Genomic DNA, 19,642 nt, shown 5'->3' with positions numbered 1-19,642 from the left:
AAGTGGCAACGCCTGCAGGCAGGGGGCAGGTATCATGGGTTTGTCTTTTGATTTCAGACACATTCGTTCCATCCAATCTAGCACCTGGGCATCCCGCAGTCCAGCTGGGACCAAGGTGCTATTGCTTTTTAGGGGTTTAATAAGCCCTGTTTGTTCAAGGGGGAGTTGCTGGGATGGAGACCCATTCGTGAATCTGTGACAAAGCATTACAAATATGCCAAGCGCTCAAGATTTAGTTGGGTGTCAGAAACAGCATAAGGCACTCTTGACCTACATTTTAAAAGAACCCTGGAGGTAAATGCCTTCCACATTTTCTCAAGTACTTGAACAAAATGATTTTTAAGATAATATTAGTTATGTAAATAAATAAAAGAGCCAATTAATCCAATTCGTTTACTGGACTCTTGGAATAAAGACAGATAATCACTTTTAGGAAATTGGATATATAAAAATCCACAAATTTCAAAATTGGTCCATTAGGGTGTGTTGATTCACATGCAAAAAAATATTCTTCATGCTACAAAAGAATTGTTCCAGTTTTTGTTTTTAATGACAGCTCTGTTAATGCTTTCATGGCATTTGTTTGCAAATAATTTAACCCCCAATAGAGAAGGTTAAAGAATACATCCACTACCAGAAAGTAAGACAAAGAATTTTCAATACCTTCATAAAAGGCATTAGGGACATAAGGTTTCATTTTTTAAATTTAAATACTTTTATTTTTCGGGACTAAAGCTAATACACATAGCAATATATCCCTTCAACATTAGAATCTATAATGGTAAACTTCATGCCACCATTTTTTCTAAGCTAAAGTCCAGATACATCAAGTTACAAAACTCATTTCACAAGAATGCGAAATTACATCATTTCTTTCTCTAAGAGTGTCGTGGCCAATTTATCATCAAGGAATTTATTATTGGGCTTTCCTTTGATCCAGTTCACTGTATGAAGCCAACGTTGAATCAGAGTACCTTTGATTTCAGTGAGCCAAAACCAAGGTATTGTTTTAGTGGAACACAGGCTAAAAAATATTAATGAAAACATATAATTAGTCACCATCACTTCTTGGGATAAAGACATCCTGAGAAAGCCAGTGGGAAAATGCTAAGTGGATTCTTGCATCATAAATACCAAGTAACATGACAATGTAATGCAAGGTCTCAGAAATCAACATGGTAAATCTCCCAAAAATAAGGTCATCATTTCGCTTATTGGGGGGTTGGGGGGACTCTTAAGAAAAGTCAAAGCATTTTGAAAATTCTTATGCTCATTTAAACTGTGCAAAATGCATTTTCCAGTAATTTTTCAGCCTGTCTTGCTTTTGCTTCTAGTTCTCCTATACCATTGAGTAGTCTCTCCCTTCTCTTTAAATGGTTATTCTCTTTCAGTGAGTAAACTTGAATTTCGAAGGTTCTGGGGTCTAAGTCACTGTCTAATTGCACACAGCTTCACTGCTTTGTTAGCATAACAACCAGCTAATGGCAGCCCTGCCTGGCACAGGATGTTCCAAGATCCCGCCTAGGGGCTGGCTGAGGAAGACATGATCAACAATAAGGAAAGCAGGGAATATTTTGAAGCAAGAGAAACAAGAATTGCCAGTTATCTTAGATTCAGAAAGTTAAGGAATGAGTTATGCCTTAGATACGTTATTAAGAATAAAATGCTCACTAACGATCTCCTCTGGGGCATCCCCAACCACATGAAACTCAGCGTGTCTGAAACCAAACCCATGATCTTTTTCCACCAAATTATGATTTTTCTCCTGGGCAGTTTTGTGCAATGAATGAATAGTCCTGCTGTCCACCCAGTTTCCTGAGCTTGAAACCTGGAAGGGAGTCATCGCTGACCCCTCCTTCCCACCTGTCCCACCTGCCATCAGTGCTGGAGCCATCTCCTTGGGCTTGTTCCACATCTCACAATTTCATGCCCTTTCACTTCCCATTGATGCTCGGGCCATCATCATGGCTCCCTCACCTGCACATACTCTCACCTGGTCCCTCGGCTCCAGGACTGCACACCCCCAGCCCGTTTTCTAATCAGAGCTGCTCACCAGGTCTGCCATGAGGGAGTTAAGGTGACCCTTAGATGGCCAGCCTCTCAGTCCCCAACGTGGCCAGGAAGAGCCCACTGCATTCATCCCAGTGTGTTGCACAAATACCCCTTGTCTGCATGCGTCTCTAAGTGAGAAGAGGTGGAAGCACTAGGCTACACAGTGAGCAGTGTCTATTCCAAAACTGCTGGAAGGTCAGGTCTGGGCTTCAGTTCAGCTCAAACCTGGGCGATGTAATTTGCAAAGTGCGTCTATTGACTGGGCTCTTATTGTGTTCAAGCATTTTAGGGGACCCACAAGATGTATCGAACACTTGAACCAGGGTCATAATGATGGGAACAAAAGGGAGTCCAGAGATATTTCGCAAGTAGAATTAACCTGGAGAAGGAGGTGTCAATGAGGGCTCTGAGATTTCAAGCATCAATTTCTGGGAAGATGAGGATGACATATAAAAAGATTGGGCACGAAAGAGAAAGTGGCATTTGGGGATGAGTTTGGGAGTAGGGGCTGACCTTCATAAACTGGGTTTGTAGACTGTGGCTTTTAAAATTCATGATGTGCCTTTCTCTAATGATTAGTGATGCTGAGCATCCTTTCATGTGTTTGTTGGCAATCTGTATATCTTCTCTGGAGAAATGTCTATTTAGGTCTTCTGCCCATTTTTGGATTTGGTTGTTTGTTTTTTGATATTGAGCTGCATGAGCTGCTTGTATATTTTGGAGATTAATCCTTTGTCAGTTACGTCATTTGCAAATATTTTCTCCCATTCTGAGGGTTGTCTTTTTGTCTTGTTTATGGTTTGCTTTGCTGTGCAAAGGCTTTTAAGTTTCATTAGGTCCCATTTGTTTATTTTTGTTTTTATTTCCATTTCTCTAGGAGGTGGGTCAAAAAGGATCTTGCTGTGATTTATGTCATAGAGTATTCTGCCTATGTTTTCCTCTAAGAGTTTTATAGTGTCTGGCATTACATTTAGGTCTTTAATCATTTTGAGTTTATTTTTGTGTATGGTGTCGGGGAGTGTTCTAATCTCGTTCTTTTACATGTAGCTGTCCAGCACCACTTATTGAAGAGGCTGTCTTTTCTCCATTGTATACTCTTGCCTCCTTTATCAAAGATAAGGTAACCATATGTGTGTGGGTTTATCTCTGGGCTTTCTATCCTGTTCCATTGATCTATATTTCTGTTTTTGTGCCAGTACCATACTGTCTTGATTACTGTAGCTTTGTAGTATAGTCTGAATGAGGTATCACCTCACACCAGTCAGAATGGCCATCATCAAAAAATCTACAAACAATAAATACTGGAGAGGGTGTGGAGAAAAGGGAACCCTCTTGCACTCTTTGTGGGAATTTAAATTGATACAGCCACTACGGAGAACAATATGGAGATTCCTTAAAAAACTAAAAATAGAATTACCATATGACCCAGCAATCCCACTGCTGGGCATATACCCTGAGAAAACCATAATTCAAAAAGAGTCATGTATCACAGTGTTCCCTGCAACACTATTTACAATAACCAGGTCATGGAAGCAACCTAAATGCCCATTGCAGATGAATGGATAAAGAAGATGTGGCACATATATACAATGGAATATTACTCAGCCATAAAAAGAAATGAAACTGAGTTATTTGTAGTGAGGTGGATGGACCTAGAGTCTGTCATACAGAGTGAAGTAAGTCAGAGAGTGAAAAACAAATACTGTATGCTAAAACATATATGTGGAATCTAAATAATAATAAAAAAAGGTACTAACAAACCTAGGGGCAGGACAGGAATAAAGATGCAGACATAGAGAATGGACTTGAGGACATGGGGAGGGGGAAGGGTGAGCTGGGACGAAGTGAGAGAGTGGCATGGACATATATACACTACCAAATGTAAAATAGATAGCTAGTGGGAAGCAGCCGCATAGCACAGGGAGATCAGCTTGGTGCTTTGTGACCACCTAGAGGGGTGGGGTAGGGAGGGTGGGAGGGAGACACAAGAGGGAGGGGATATGGGGATATATGTATACACATAGCTGATTCACTTTGTTATACAGCATAAATAATACAACATTGTAAAGCAATTATACTCCAATAAAGATGTTAAAAAAATAAATAAATACAAAATATAAAATAAAATTCGTGATGGACAGTCATGTGGAAATATCTAGCAAAGCATCTGAAATTCAAGTCTAGGACTCAGGAATGAGAGCAAAATGGAAAAGTTGGATGTGAGCTATAACGAGATGAAGTGAGTGCTGAGCCTCCAAGAGAGGGCTGAGCACAGGGCACTGAGAAAACCCTGTCTTAGAGGGTGGATGGAGGACAGGGTCCAGGAAAGGAGAGTAACAAGTCGCAGTCAGAGATGTAGGAAGAGCTCTGGGAGAGCAAAGTGCTGTGGAAGCTGAGAGTTTCAAAAACAAAAAGATCAACAACACAAAATGTTGTAGGTGGTACAAGTAGGGTGAGGACCAAGAAGAAACCATGAAACGTGACAATTAGAGGTCACAGTTGAACTTCAAAAGAACAATTGCCGTAGTTGATGGTGATGGCAGCTGTGCCAGTTCAGGTTTTCCAAGAAGCAGATGCCAAGACAGATAAGACATGCAAGAGATTTGGTGGTGGGGATGGGGGGTGGGGGGATTCTTGTAAAGAATAAAGATTAAAAGAGACAGCAGTATTGCTGAACTCAGGTTCAGCTGCTCATTGCTCAAGAATCCAATACTGAGAAACAGATGTTGGGTAAAAGGAGAGACAGCTTTATTGAGGAAGCTGCCAATCCTGGGGAGAAGGTGGACTCATGTCCCAAAGAACCAACTCCCCATTCTCAGGCTTTGCTCAGAAATTTTATAGGGAAAAGAAAAAGGGGCTACGTGCTGAGGAGAGGGTTGTGGGGGGCATGATCAGCTCGCAGACATTCTTCTGATTGGTTGGTGGTGAGGTAATTGGGAGTCAACATCATCAACCTTCTGGTTCCAACCGGTCTGGGATTTCCTGCTGGTGGGCAGCATGCAGTTAACTCCTTCCACCTGGTGGGGTTTCAGTATCTACAGAACAGCTCGAAGGATGTGTCTCAGAATGTTCTCTATAGCCCTTGAGGAGGAACTAAAGATCCTTGACTTTGTTTAATGACTAAACTATTGTTATTTTGTCTTCCTTGACTATTGTCCTTTGTTTCTGCATCTTCTTATTTCTCTGATTAAATGTATTCTTTGGAACTTGGGGAGGGCCTAGTAGGCTAAAGTTTTTCTGCAAAGAAGAAGCAGGTGGAGGGCACGGCTGGTGTCTGTTCCAGGAAGTCCCCACAGGGTCCTGCTCCGTTACAGCAGAAGCAAGCAAGGAGGGCCCACAGACCAAGACACAGGTGTGAATCCTGTGACAGGAGGAAGGGAAGGAAGGGGTGGGCAGGAAGACCCTCGGCTGTAGTGCACTGCTGAGGACACTGCAGCCCGGCAATGGGGAAGCCCTGAGCAAACCCCTCATTGAGAAATCCCACATCAGGTGGGGTCTGTCCTCAGGGGAACCTGTCGTGTCAGGCAGTGCTGGGAGCAGCCCAGAGGACAGGTGGCCTCCGCGTCGGGGCCGGGGGTGGGGCAGCTGGATTCTGGCCACTCACCTCTCTCCCCACAGTGGGTTCTCTTGAAGAGGGTGCATTTCCCTGGCATCATAGAAGCCAAATGAGTGATCCTGAGAAGGAAGTAGAAACCCTGATACTCGGTCTAAGCTGTTCCTCTTTGTCTACACGGCACTGACCGAAACAGAAGAGACACAAGCAGTTTAGCAGGCAGGCAAAGCCTGGTAAGGCTTCCACCAAAAGCAATCACAGAAACCGGTAACTAAGTGGCGGCCAAGGTCACACAGTTCCGTGGAAGTGCTGAGACTCCATCATTCTTTGCTCTGCGTCCCTGTCTCCCTCCTCAGGCCCTGCGCTCTCCCGACCACTGCCCACTGCATCCAGGGTTCAGCCCCTCACCGCTGATACCCCGCGTGCGCGGTTGCCTCTGGTGTTTCCCGTGGTGGGTTTCCAAGGATCTTGTTACCTCTACTTCTCTGGTGCAAGTATGACGTTTAAGAGCTTAAGTGAACAAGCCGCAGGAAAGCCAGCTCTCCCTGCGCCTGGTGGAGGAGGCCTGGGATGATACCTTTGCAGGGGCTCTGACCAGGGGTCTCGGGAAACGTGCCCAGGCGTGGGGACATTCCCACCTATAATACCCCGAGTGGCCCATCGCGTGGGCACAGGGCCAGCCAGCACCTGCTGACCAAGTGAAGAGCCCACCTAACCCTCTGTGTTTCCTTCCAGGTGACCTCATCCACTTGCCTCCGTACCTTCGAATGGACTTCTTGTTGAATCGAAGTGGTCCAGGCGCCAGCAGGGACCCGAGTTTAGGGCAGGCATGCTTGGAGCCCCAGAAAAGTCGGACCCTGAAACGCCCCCCGGTCCTCGAGCCCATCCCCATGGAGGCTGCCTCCTCCACGGCCTCCACGAGGGACGGACAGCAGTGGCAGCAGGGGGCCGTGGCCACATTACCTCAGCGGGAGGGGGTGGAGCTGGGACAGGCGGCCAAGATGAGCAGCTCCCAGGAATCCCTGCTGGACTCTCGGGGCCATTTGAAAGGCAGCAATCCCTACACCAAGTCCTACACCCTGGTATAACCAATGGCATGACTGGACAGCGGTTGTAAATACGGTTTAAAAAATTCAATCAAAGCTACCTTTTTTTTACAGAATTCCAATATTTATAATGAAAGAAAATTGCCAAAATATATTAAAAAAAAAAAGAGAGAGAGAGAAAATACTGAAAAAAACCACAGACAGTGCAAAGACTCTCCTGCTTTTTTTCTGTCTGAGTGTGAGCTCCATCTGCCTGGGCATCTGATTTTTTGGGAAAGAAGTCCAGTTTTATGATCTTCACGGGCTATTGCATTTTTACTGATTTTCTACAATGTGCATGGGGGACTCATTCAACCTTCTGACTGGAAGTTCTATCACACAAGATTCAAGAAAGAAAACAGGAAAAAAAAATTACCTTCTTTGTGAATTTAAAAGGAACCTTGATTTGGGGGCCGGGGGTAACGTTAGTCATGTTTGCACACCTTTCTTTCCCATTAGAAATTGGGTCCTTGATTTGACCTCCTTCTGTTGTTACTTAGGATGAGTGCCGTCAGTGAAGGGGTAGGGGGAATCAATTTGGTTTTCTTTTTTGTTTATTTTTTAATTTAATGAGACACTCTTTGCATTTTGTCTAAGTGAAATAAAAAAGAAAAGGTGGTCTGCCTTTATTTCGATGTCTACTTCTCTTGTCTCCTATTGATCGCTGGGTCCTCCTTCCTAGGGATGCTTGTGTTTGCAAACACCAGGGCTGAATCAAGACCCCAATTTAATAAACCAGCGAGGATTCCGAGAGTCTGACCTCCCCAGGATAGAGGGGAAGGACACAGAAGATGCAGCAGGTCTGAGTTTTAATGAGGGGCTGGCCAGGTATTCTAAGCCCCTTCATATGCTCTGCTCTTTGCCTCCCAGCGACACCTGGCCCTCTAGCTGGACCAGGGGTCAGAAAACTATGACCCACGGGACAAATCCAGCCCACTGCTGTATTTATCTATAACGTTTTATTGGAACACAGCCATGCACACCATGTGCATTTCGTCCATGGCTGTTTCATGCCATGATGGCAGAGTTGAGTAGTTACAATAGAGATGGTATGGCCAGCAAAGCTGGAACTATTCACCATCTGGCTCTTTCCAGAAAAAGTTTGCAGACCCCTACTCTAGAGTCCCACCGTCAGCCCCAGCTCACTGGAGGCAGGAAGATTGGACCAGGAGAAGTCTGTGCATCCTGTCCTCAGGAACCTTTCCTGCCTCCACCATAACCAGTATCTAAATGTGCAGCAGACCATCTTAGTGTCTGTTCCTCTGACTCACTCCTCTGCACCCAGAGAAAACGAGTCAAGAGTAAGTGATGTTCCTCTGAAATCTAACTTTCTTTTCCTTCCTCTCAGTTTAAATTATTTTCCACGTGGCTCATCCTAACAGAGCACTTACTCTTAAATAGTATGAATTGTGTTCTCCTTCCCGTGACCCTTACATAGTACACCTTAGAAAGACCCCCCAACTCCCCATTCCAGCCTCTCTTAGGTCTCATGTCAGAGGTTTGGCATTGACCAGAAAACTTGGTCAAATGCCCGTAGCTGCTCAGTTGCCAAGGTAGCAGACTGTACAAATACGTCCACTCCCTTAATACTCTCTACAGGCTCCCCTTTAAGCCACCAGCCTAGGCTGGTGCCAGCCATTGCCATCTGGGAACGTGTTCAGAAATTTCTTTCCTGTTCTGCCTCCTTCTGTCCTTCTGTCCCTCCCTCTTTCCTTCCTTCTTACCTTCCTTCGCTCCTTCCCTTCTTCCCTCCATCTTTCCCATCATTCCTTCCTTCCATTTACTTTCCAGGCAAGCCCATTTACCTACGTAGATTCAGTGATACCGAGCGTCTGCAGAGCAGATCCAGGACCACATCAGGACCGCCTACTGGCCCTGACATTAGGTGACTTCCTGGCTGCGAAATGTTTGTTTCTTGCCGTGGATTCAGACTTTAACCCGTGTTGACAGCTTATTATTTGCATCCTCACAGACTCTCACAGACTGCTTTTTTTTTAATGCAAAGAAATGAAATGCTACTTTCTGGGAAAACATAAAATTAAAGCTCTATTGTTCATCAACCTAAAACTTACTATATTCCCCAAACTTAGAAGTTTACATTTTTAAAAAATTTTTATCTCAAGATGTGCAAAAATAAAAAATTCCACATCATGTCTGCCTCTGGAATGGATTGCTTTCAATAATACTGCCTTGGAAATGCTCATTAAAATGAGTTCAACACATAAGCACTGTATCAAAAAGTTCACCCTACCCCTCAAGTAGGGGCCTGGTGTTAGTATCTACAAAGAGACCCAGGTTAAAGGGGTCTCTGTGGATTAAAAAGTCCATTATTGAGAGGAGCGATCATTTTCCTCTGGACCTCTGCCCATCTCTAATCTGATTTATAATGCCTTCCAGAGGTCACCTTACTAGCCTAAGTCTGCAGCCAGATTGATGTATCTTGGAGTGGCAAAGCTCAGATAAATTCTTTACCCTCTGGCCAAAAACTCTAGGGTCAATGGACAGTCGCTATTGGGTCAACGGACTGAGTTTCCTCTGAGGCATCCACCTGGCTGGCAGCCTGAAAGATGTTCTCCTTCCTAAAGTGAGCGAGGTCTTCTGTTGCTGCACAGCCAGGGTACAGCGCTGAGCACGTGCACACCCACGGGAACCCTAGTGCTTCCACCTGGGTCACTGCCTGGTACCCACCTCTGCTGTGCTACCCACAAAGAGAAGAGGCTGGAGACGGGAGGTGGGGAGAGATGGAAGAGCGAGATGGTCTTAAAGCTGGTCGCTCAGAGAATCTCGATAATATCTTAAGACAAAGAAAACACACTGTTGCTTAATTTGCTTTTAAAATAACTGGTAGATCACCACCCAGGAAAGATCCCTCTGACCTGGGACCTTGGGTCCTCATATGCCAAAATCTTCATGTGACTTTTAAGGACATGGCTGAGGCCTTCCAGAGAAGCGGTGAACTCTGTACATCTGTTTCCAGCAGCGGTAGACAGTGTGTGCAGCCTCCAGGCACCGGACTAGGACCAGGAATCCAAGGACTGGTTCACTATAGTCACCTATTCTGCAGAGGTTTAAAGAGAGCTCACAGTATGTCCACATTCAGATGGCATTTTCGTCCAAAGAATGTGACTCAGAGAATATCATCAGCTCTTGGAAGGTCACCTGGGAAGATTGTCAACAATTTAATATCCAAGGGTCTTGAGCTCCACGTTTCTTTTCCACCCATTGGCCCAAAATGACCTGTCAAACAGAGGCAGAGGGTTCATCTTCTCGTTGAGGCCCTCCCTGAATACCCTATGTAACGCCACATTCTGCCCCTCTCCTGGCGTTCCTGCACCCCTATACCTTCTGTGCTCTCTATCCATATCCTTATCATCTTCTAACTGCCTGAATAATTTACTTATTTATCATGGCTACTGCTCATTATCTGTCTTCTCTCACTGGAATGTCCGCTCCATGAGGGCAGAACTCTTTGTCCTGCCCATTGCATCCCCAGTTCTTAGAACAGAAGAAGCTGGCCCATAGTAGGCATCTTATAAATATTTGTTCAGTTGGAAACAAATGGGTGGGGTTTCCTAAGCTCAGGGTTCCTCAGCTGTGACACAAACCCCCTGAGTGTGCAAGGTCCACCTGGCTGCTCTGCATCACGCATGGTCCTGGGGGCGCAGGGGGGCCAATGGGAACGTGGCACTCATGCCGACTGCTGGGCCATGAGTAGCATCATGCTGAGTCTCTGCCAGCATCCATGGAACCCTGGAGGCCAACCCATTACCCTTCGAGTACGGTACAAATCTGAGCCCCTCTATTGCTCTTGACAGTAATTAGACCTGGGCAGCACCAGCCCCTCCTCCACTCTCTGGCAGAACTAGTTACAGCTTAGACTTCTGGGTGTGATCTACTTACTCACAGATTTTTACAGTTTGATGGGAATTTTTTTTCTTTCATCTTCTCAATCTCTCACTTTCCAGAAAGAACGAGAAAAAACTTGGGAAAAGTCACTTTGAGCACATGGCAAGGGGTACCCTGTTTCATCTCCCAAGACAAGCTTGGCAAAGCCAGAAAGCTCTTTGTGTCCCAGAAACTTCAAACCAGCTGTAGGGAGAAAAGGCAATGTTTATCCTTTCTGGCATCGTGCCTCCCCAGAGAGGCTGTGCTCTGCCTCAAGCCCTTCCTCGGAGAAAAAAACAACTGGGATGTACATTCATGATTGTGTCTGGGGAAGATACTGAGAAGGGTCCTCGAGGATAGCAGGGCGTGGGGCCGGACCACCACCTGGGTGGGTACTGGGTCTACCCAGGCATCACGATCAGAGGGAAGGTGGCATTTCCAACTGTGCTGTGTTCTGCTCTCAAAGAGTTAATTCAGCTTTTGCCTCAATCTCTCACCTTCTGAGGTTTCCCTAAGGGCTCAGTGCCTCCCTAAATAGAGGGGACCTCCTCTTGCCACGCTATGGAGAAATACTTTAGCAGTCTATTTAAAAGACGCTTCCTGTTTCTAGATATGAAATTACAAGTGTCTTATAAGGTGGTGACTTCTGAGCTGGGGAAGTGATGGTGCTGGGTGCTGACCCTGCATCCAGCCCCCAGGTAGGTGGAAAATGAGGATCCTTGCCCTGAACAAGAGTACAATTCTCTGTGCAACCACTGTGCCCACACTCGGCACCACACACATCAGACACACCCATACACCATGCCAACAACCTCCAGCATCTGTCTCCCCATCCAACGTGAGAGGTTGCTCTGCCATTGCCCAGGAAGGTGACCTGATGACAGTCTCAAGAGATGCACTCTGCTGGGGCAAAGCCAAGGACAAGCCAAGTAAAGATGCATACATTTGAACTGATTGTATTTCAAGGAACTAGCCCAATGCTGTACCTATTCCTCTGATGGCTTAGCCACCTGACAAGAGAACATTCCTGTCCCACTGAAACTACTTACCTTCCCTTTTAAACTCTTTCATGGTCTTCAGTTTAGTGGATCTTAGTGAATGACATTCAGCCCACTTATGAGGAAAGAGTTAACCCTCACCATCAAGGTGCCTTTCTTTCCTTTAGGAGGAGTAGGAGTCTTTTGCATCAAGCCAAGCGCAATGAAGATGCTTCCAACAAGGGCTCCCAGAGCCCCCAGAAGGGGACATTCTTATGGCTCTGATCCAACTGGAAAACCCTCCAGAGCCCATCCATTTCAAAGACTGTTCTCAAGATGTGCTTGTCTGCTGGCCTGCCTCTTGTACCTGTTCTGCCCACTATGGAAATTTGTGTTTGTTTAATTATGTCGAATCATAGGAAGATTTGGCGTCAGCAAGGCACGTGGTGTAACAGCAAGAACACTGCACTGACAGGCTTGGATCTGACACTGACCCTTCTGGGAACTCACCAGGAGATCACGTGCTTGGCCATCTGGTAGACCTGATTGGACCAGAAGATCCCTAAAACCGTTAAGTTTCAACAAGGAGATGATCCTTCTTGGTGTCAACCTCATTGGGTAAATATCTGAGCTCCTTGGAAGTGTATGTGAGGGGTGAGGGCTGCATCTCATTCACTTTTTTGTATCCTTTTTTAGGCATCAGTGAAAAATGGTCAATGTTTTTGAATGATGCTCATGAAGTGAATGTAGGTGTGCAGATGTGTCATAGAACACAAAAAAAGATGCTCTAAGTGTCCACGATCCCAGGGTACAAGACAGATTTTAACCTTTTTAATAAACTCTTCAATTTGGCTAATTGTGTGTTTGCTCTTTATCTTGGGTGGGGGGGAAAGTAAAGAAACAACTCAGTTATTTGAAGGTTTCAGGTCATGGAGACGTCACTGCATGCTGCTTAAAATCTCAAATACTGGTGTTGAAAAGACTGACCTTCCCTCAGGCCCTTCTAAATAAAATCTTATCTTGAGGTAGGCTCTTCCCAAACATCACGTTCAGCAGATTTCTAGGTTTGTGTTAGTAACCCTTGTGACATCTGAACGGGTTGTGAGAGTCAGCAGAAAAGTGATTTTTGTTGTTGTTGCTGTGTGGAGGAAAAGGCTGGTGGCATGTCCTTGGTGGGCACGGCACTCCATCCCCTAGGCCACTGGTCCTCCATAACACCTGGGCCGACAGGTACATCAACCTGGCACGCATGGAGATGTGAGCCAGGGTGGAGCAGCTGAGGCTCCTATGAGGCCAGCACCTCTGACGCTAACCCAGCTCTGCATGGAGCAGGCTAACCCTTCAGGACCCCCTCCAGACCCCAGCCCATCTCCTCTCCTGCTCAGCAGGTGGACGAGCAAAGAAACGGAGCCCATCGAGGAGGCGTGCCTTCCTTTTCCTGCGTGCACCCCAAACTCTTCCGAACCCACACCTTTCCTTACTCTTGCCCACCTCCCACCCACAGCTCACTCCCCCGTCTGTACTCTGGATCCCAACCTCTTCACCTTTAGAAGACCCTCACCCCCCCCCCACTCATATTCCTTCTCATATTCATATGGAAAGATACTCAAGTCTTTCCCATGGAGGAAAAAGAAATCTCTCCTTCTGCTTCCACTCACTGTAGACACTGCCCCCTGCCCCCTCCCCTCCCAGTACAACATCTTGAAGACGTGTGTCCTGTGCTCACACTGCTTCACCACCTTTTTCTCCCATCTACTCTTTCCCCTAAAGCTGCTCTCCTGGACGCCACAGATGACTTCCTTGTGGCCGGATCCCATGGTCCCTTGGCAGCTTTCATCCAGTCAACCTCTTCTGAAGCCTTGGAGAAATGGTCTTCTTCCTGGTTTCTGGGTCTTTGGCTCTTTGGGCTAATCCTTCTCAATGTCATTGTCAAGGTCCTCATTCTCCAAAGCTCCTTTCAAACGGGTCTGTTCCCAGAGTTCCCACCCTCTCTTGTGCATTTGTTTGTCATCCTGGGCAGTGTTAGTACCTCACCTGCCATCCCAGCATGAGTTCCCATCTGTGGTCTGCTGATTCCTAAATACGTGTCTCCAGCTGAACTTCTGCCCTGAGCATCCAGTCCACATCCAACAGCCTCCTGGACATCTCCGTCCAGATGTCCCATGAGAACCTCAAGATCCACCTACAGGATACTGATGACCACATGTGGCCCCACTGTTCCTGGCTCCCCTTCCTCTTGAACCCCTGCCCCGATGCTCGGCTCCACTAGCCCACCCACTACACTCCTCTCCCCACGTTCACTAATCCTGTCTCTTATTGGCTCACACTTTGCCCTGTGCTTCCCAGTCTGCCCATGCTCTGGTTCAGGGCCTCCTGCACATGAGTTGCTGCAGTGACTCCCCGAACTAGGTCTTGGGATCTCCAGTAGTGCACGCTCTCCAATCTTACTCTCTACACCAGGGCCATATGAGTTTTCCTACCATGAATTTTTCATTGAATTACTTATTGCTTAGTATCTTTCAATGATTTTCCATTCCCTTAAGTACAAAATGTACACTCTTCAGCTAGCCATGTAAGATCATACATGATCTGGTTCCTGTCTAGACAGACTAGACTACTCTGTCATCTCTATCAACACCACTTAATCATCTCTCTCCCTCCCTCTCTCTCTCTCTCTCTCTCTCTTTCTCTGTGACACACACACATACTCTCTCTCTCTCTCTCTCAGTGTTTCCACCAGTCTTCAATACTTGCCTTGACTCTTTTGCCCTCATGACCTTGCACATGCCTGTTCCTCTACCTGGACCATTAAACACCCAACTCCCTTGTCTGAATAATCCTTGCCAATCTTTCTAAGCACAGCTCAGAGATCACCTCCAATGGGGTAATTGTCCCTTCTCCTTTCTCACACCCTTAAGCCTGGGAAAGAGACTTAGGCTCCATGACCCTGGAATTGCCCGCCTTTGCCTCTGTCATGGCACCTACCACTCTTAACTATAAGGATTTGCTTAGGATCTGCCTCTCCCCCGAGGCTGTGAGCTGCATGAGCACAGGGACCAGGGCTGTAATACAGACACTATTCACACTTCACCCAGATCTCCTCGGATCCCTTTTACTCAGTCCCCTGCCCCCATCCCCTGGCTTCAAGTGTCCAGACATGTAACTCTTTGGGGAAGAATTCCCTTTGGCTGCCAGAACTACTTTGTCCACAAGTGAAGGGAGCAGGAAGTGCCTGGGAGTTTATGTCCTGTGGGCGAAGTGAGCTTAGCCAGCCCCTGACTGGTGCAGGAGCATGGAATCCAAGCCCCCTTGTCAAAGAGCAGGGGAACCACTCTGCTGGGCTGGACCTTATGGTCCAGTTCTCCGTGAGACGCAAGTCTAAGCCATGAGCTTTGCCTGGAAAAGGGTAGAACTTGTGACCGGGATTAACATACATCGTTCTGCCTTTTCTGCCCCAGTGCCATGGCTCAGGCAACATCTTAGAGCTCATGGAGCGACACATGTACCAACGTGGGGTCCCACATAACAAAATACTGTCTAGAACCAAGGGACCCACTTATGGCAAAGGAAGTGTGACATTGGGCACCTGTTGATGGGATCTACTACTCCTGCTACGTCCAGAAGTTACCGGAGAGCATGACAATTGCATCTTAAAGATGCAGCTAAAATGCTGGATTGGAGGTGACCCCCTGTGAGGCTGGGGTCCTGTGCTTCAGGACACAGCATGTATCTCAAACCCACAGCCATTATACGGTGCTAAGTCCCAAACGGTAAAATACGTGGATCCAGAAACCAAAGTGTGGAAGCAGGAGTGACCTCACTGACCCTCCACCCCCACTGACTCACAAGGAAACGTGTGATTTCATTCTTACAACTTTAGGTTGTGTGGGTCTAGAGACCCCAGGGGACCAGGGAGGAGATATTTCCACCAGGAGACACAGTAAAAGTCACATTAAACATGGAGCAACCGCTGCTGCCCGGCCATTCTAGATTCTTTCTGACAGAAGATCAGCAGCATGAAGGTATCACCATGCTGGCAGGAGTCACTGACCTTCATCATCCCGAGGAGGTAGAGTTTCAACGTAACAGGTGCAGAAGGGAGCATGTTAGGCGCCCAGGTGATTCCCTGGGGCATCTCTTGGTGCCCCGTGCCCATTTCTAACAGTGCATGAGCCTTAAACGGGATAGTAAACAAGGGCTCCATCTGTTCAGTGAAGGGAATCTAGAATGGGGGTGCCGGAGAAAAGAGATGCTGATCATCGGACACGGCCAGGGGACCAGCTGGTGCAGAGGAGCTACAGTTCGTCCCACTCACTCTCCTTTTAGAGGGTTTTCCACAGAAATTGAAATCAAGCACAATCTTGACAAAGCCAGGACAGGATGGAGGGACCTCAACGTGAGTAGATAAAAGCAGGGAGAGGGCTGGACCATAGCGAGCCCTGGTGACGCTCCACCCAACCCTGCAAATTTGACTCTTTCCCATGCCCCATCCCCCAGCTTCTGTGTGCCTTTCTTCTAAGGGCAGCACCTATAACTTTCTTCAGTGGGCTGCTCTTGAGCTACTGGGATTGCATTTCCTACCAGCACAGAGAGCCCAAATGCCTGGGACTTAGCCTCTCCCTGAAGGGAGCTGAGCCAATGGCTGACAAGGGCGGGAGCTCTGTCACCTTCATATGAAGTAAAATCTGACCTGCCATTTATGCTCCAAGACTCCACGTGGGATTGGCCTCGAGCTGGGATTTTGCCAGACATCACACCCTTGCTTCTTCCCTCCTGCAACATTCCTCCATTTCCTCTCCCACTCCCTTTCTGCTTTCTTCTGAGAGCATTTTAATAAGTCATCTGCATATAAATTCGCATCTCATCTAATGGAAGGTCTTAGTCTTCACTCTACCCCTATCCATATTCTAGCACCTGGTATGTATTAGATGTTCAATACATACTTGACAGTAAGTAAGTAAGAGTAGATATTGCAAATGTTAATTCCTTCTTTCTTATTCTCCTTATTAAGGAATATTATTATTCTCCTTATAAATTGTATTAAGATGTCTCTGGAGAGATGCTTATTGAAAGCGATCTGAATTTCTCAGTGGATGGTGCAAGTAAATCTTGGCCAAAAGTAAATGAGAAAATGTAAGATGAAATCCTCTTGAAATGCAAAATGCTTTTCTGCACTCTCAAGGGGACATGAGTCAGCCGACATGAGTCGGCTTTGCAGCCGCTTTTTAGCCAAAGGGGAGGCAAATGGGAACCCGCGTGAGAACCCACCGACATTGCACCCAACACACAGTTAGTGTAGCTTTGTTCCGGGTTGAGCCCTCCCTTTCAGGCCCTCTCCCAGATGAGGAACTGGCTGGATGCTGCCGGAATAGGCACCCGGAGAAGGATCTTTTCATCTGGATTGACAGGCTTGGGAAAGAGGTAAATCAGTCCACGCTTTGAAGCCAAGAGGAGGAAAATCATTCAGTTTCTTCAGCAGGGTTGGGCTCAGCTAGGAAGCATCCATATTTAGCACTATCTTTGATGGCAAAATCCTTTCCAGGTTTCTAACCTAATGAGGATTAACATGTGGACCAGCCGCAAGGGCTTTCAAAGATAGAAGACAAGATATTTATAGGTCTTACAATACACATGGAACCGTTGACACCATTTCCCGAAATTTGAGTCTGGCTTCCTTTTAAGGCTCCTTTGTGACACCCCACTTTGTGGCTGATTCATCCTCCCAGCTCCCTGCTAAGAAGAGCCCAGTGTTTTTAACACCTGGGGCCAGGGATTGTTGACTTGTGCTGAGCACAGTATTTCTAAAGAGGGTCAGGAAAAGATGGCATTTCATACAAAGTTAATATGAGCTAGTCTTTGGACCAAAAATAATAACTATTGGAGACTGTGCTTCATTAAAACCTGCCTCATTATACAGATGGAGACCATTCTGCCACCATGAACAGACACCACACCCAGGTCTTTTCATCAAGCAGGTAATCTTGAGTTGTAATGGAACAGCTCTGAAAGGACTGACTTACTTTTTTCAGTCATTCCAAAAATTGTGCAGTGACTTACCCAGGTGCACTCATCCTTCAGGAAACTTAAAACAAAGTGGTTAAGAGTGTGAAACCTGGAGGCCAGATTACTGGGTTCATATCTAGGCTGCTCCATGGATAAGCTTGTGACCTTGCACAAGTTACTTCCCATGTCTGGACTTCCTTATCTGTAAAGCATGGGAAATAATAGTAACTCCTTCCAGGGAGGTTGTGAGTGTGCAATGAGTTAATGCCTCTGAAAGGCTTAGAACAGTGCCTGGTACTTGATAGGTTCTCAATCAATTGCAACAGTTGTGGTTAGCTTTTCCTTTTAACCCACTTATTTAAGACCATGTGCGCTGAGCAACACGTGTCAATGGAGAATGTTCCAACAAACATCCCACTCAATCATCCCAAGCACTGTTTCAACAGTTGGGCTGAAAAGGGTCATTCTGTTTTATTTGTGTATGGGTCTAAGGCAACACTCCCAGGGGACTTTTGATTGGATGCATGTCCATGGTACTGGAATCAATTCCTAACCCAACAGCATGTATGTGAGTGTGTTTAATCATGTTTAAATGTTTAAACATGCAGTTCTTTTTCAATTTCATATCATGTTTTCTGCTTCGTTGAACCAGTTTGGTTTATAAAGTTAATTATATTAACATATATTAAAGAAGAAGGTGGAAGGAGGGGTGGGGGAGAGGAAGGGGAGAGAGCAGAGGTACTAATTAAAAACACTTCTTAAATAATTTCTACCAAAAATGTGTAACTGTTTAACCAACAAGGACCTACTCTGTAGCACAGAGAACTATACTCAGTATACTGTAATAACCTATAAGGGAAAAGAATCTGAAAAAGAATATATATATACATATATACACATACATATATATGTGTATATATGTATATATACATATATATAAAACTGAAACACTTTGCTGTACACCTGAAACTAACACAACTTTGTAAATCAACTATACTTCAATAAAATTTTTTTTAATTTTCAAAGTCAAATAAATAGAAAAAAATGTATAGAAGTCAGCATTTATAGCTTAAACTTTAAAACAGTTCCATTATCAGTCTAAAAGAAGAATGTTTAAAATTTTTAAATAGTCACTAATATCATGTAGCTACATTGTCTCATTTATTTCTTATTTATTAGATCGAATAAAAGTAATAAAAGCAAGTTCTTGTTTCTCAAATGTTATATCTTTTTTTTAATAGCCAAATTATATTAACACCTGAGTAAATAAAGGAGACAGTCCATTTGGACCTAGTGGTGTAGGGAACTGTGACATAAAGGATGCCCTCTTGGAAGACCTCCTTTCTATGGTCTCTACTGAGTCCAGCTGATCCAAGTTTTCCCATCCTTCAACAGTTAGACAGGATTTACCCAGCTTCTAAATTCCACAGAGTTTCACCAATATAATCTTTAACAGAACTTTATGAAATTGACAAAAGACTTCACTGGAATTGAACCCATTCCCTTGGATGAAAACATGTAACCAATTGCTCATGTCCAGCAAGTTTGAAAATTTACGTATTGTAGCAGACAGACCCTTAAGGGAACCCCAATGACCCGTACCCCCCGATATTCACGCCTTTATGTAACCCCTTTCCTTGGAGGGTGGACAGCACCTCTGACTTTCTTCACAAATGGAATGTGACAAAGGTGGCGGTTTGTCACTCCCATGATGACATTACGTAAGACTTCAGCTGGCTAGCCGCCTCACTCACTCGCTGCTGGTCTTGGAGAAGTGACACGCCGTGCTGTGAACTGGGCCTGGAGAAGACCACGTGGCAGGGACCTGTGGGAGCCCCTATGAGCTGTGGGCCTCTCCAGGCAACAGTTAGCCCTCCGCCTTACAACTAGGAGAAGTGAGTCCTACCGGCAACCTGCACAAACTTGGAAGCGGATTGTTCTCCCATAGAGTATTCAGATGAGAGCTCAGCCCCAGTCAACACCTTCACTGCAGCCTGGTGAGAACCCAAAGCAGAAACCCCAGCTACATCAAACCCAGAACCCTGACTCACTGAAACTGTGAGGTCATAAACACATATTATTCTCAG

At 45.8% G+C, this 19,642-nt stretch overlaps 1 protein-coding gene across 1 annotated transcript in view; it reads left to right on the top strand.

Moving 5' to 3' along the window:
* DSCAM (DS cell adhesion molecule) overlaps nucleotides 1-7,216 on the top strand; it is a 605,868-nt gene extending 598,652 nt beyond the window's left edge. The window contains exon 33 of the mRNA XM_036849729.1: nucleotides 6,341-7,216. Within this exon, the coding sequence (XP_036705624.1) occupies nucleotides 6,341-6,693 (353 nt within the window). The 3' untranslated portion in view covers nucleotides 6,694-7,216. The remainder of the gene's footprint in view (nucleotides 1-6,340) is intronic.
* The last annotated feature ends 12,426 nt before the right edge of the window (nucleotides 7,217-19,642 follow it).

The sequence above is a fragment of the Balaenoptera musculus genome, chromosome 4 (assembly GCF_009873245.2).
Source record: "Balaenoptera musculus isolate JJ_BM4_2016_0621 chromosome 4, mBalMus1.pri.v3, whole genome shotgun sequence".
Lineage (NCBI taxonomy): Eukaryota > Metazoa > Chordata > Mammalia > Artiodactyla > Balaenopteridae > Balaenoptera > Balaenoptera musculus.
This window is presented reverse-complemented; position numbering and strand designations above follow the sequence as displayed.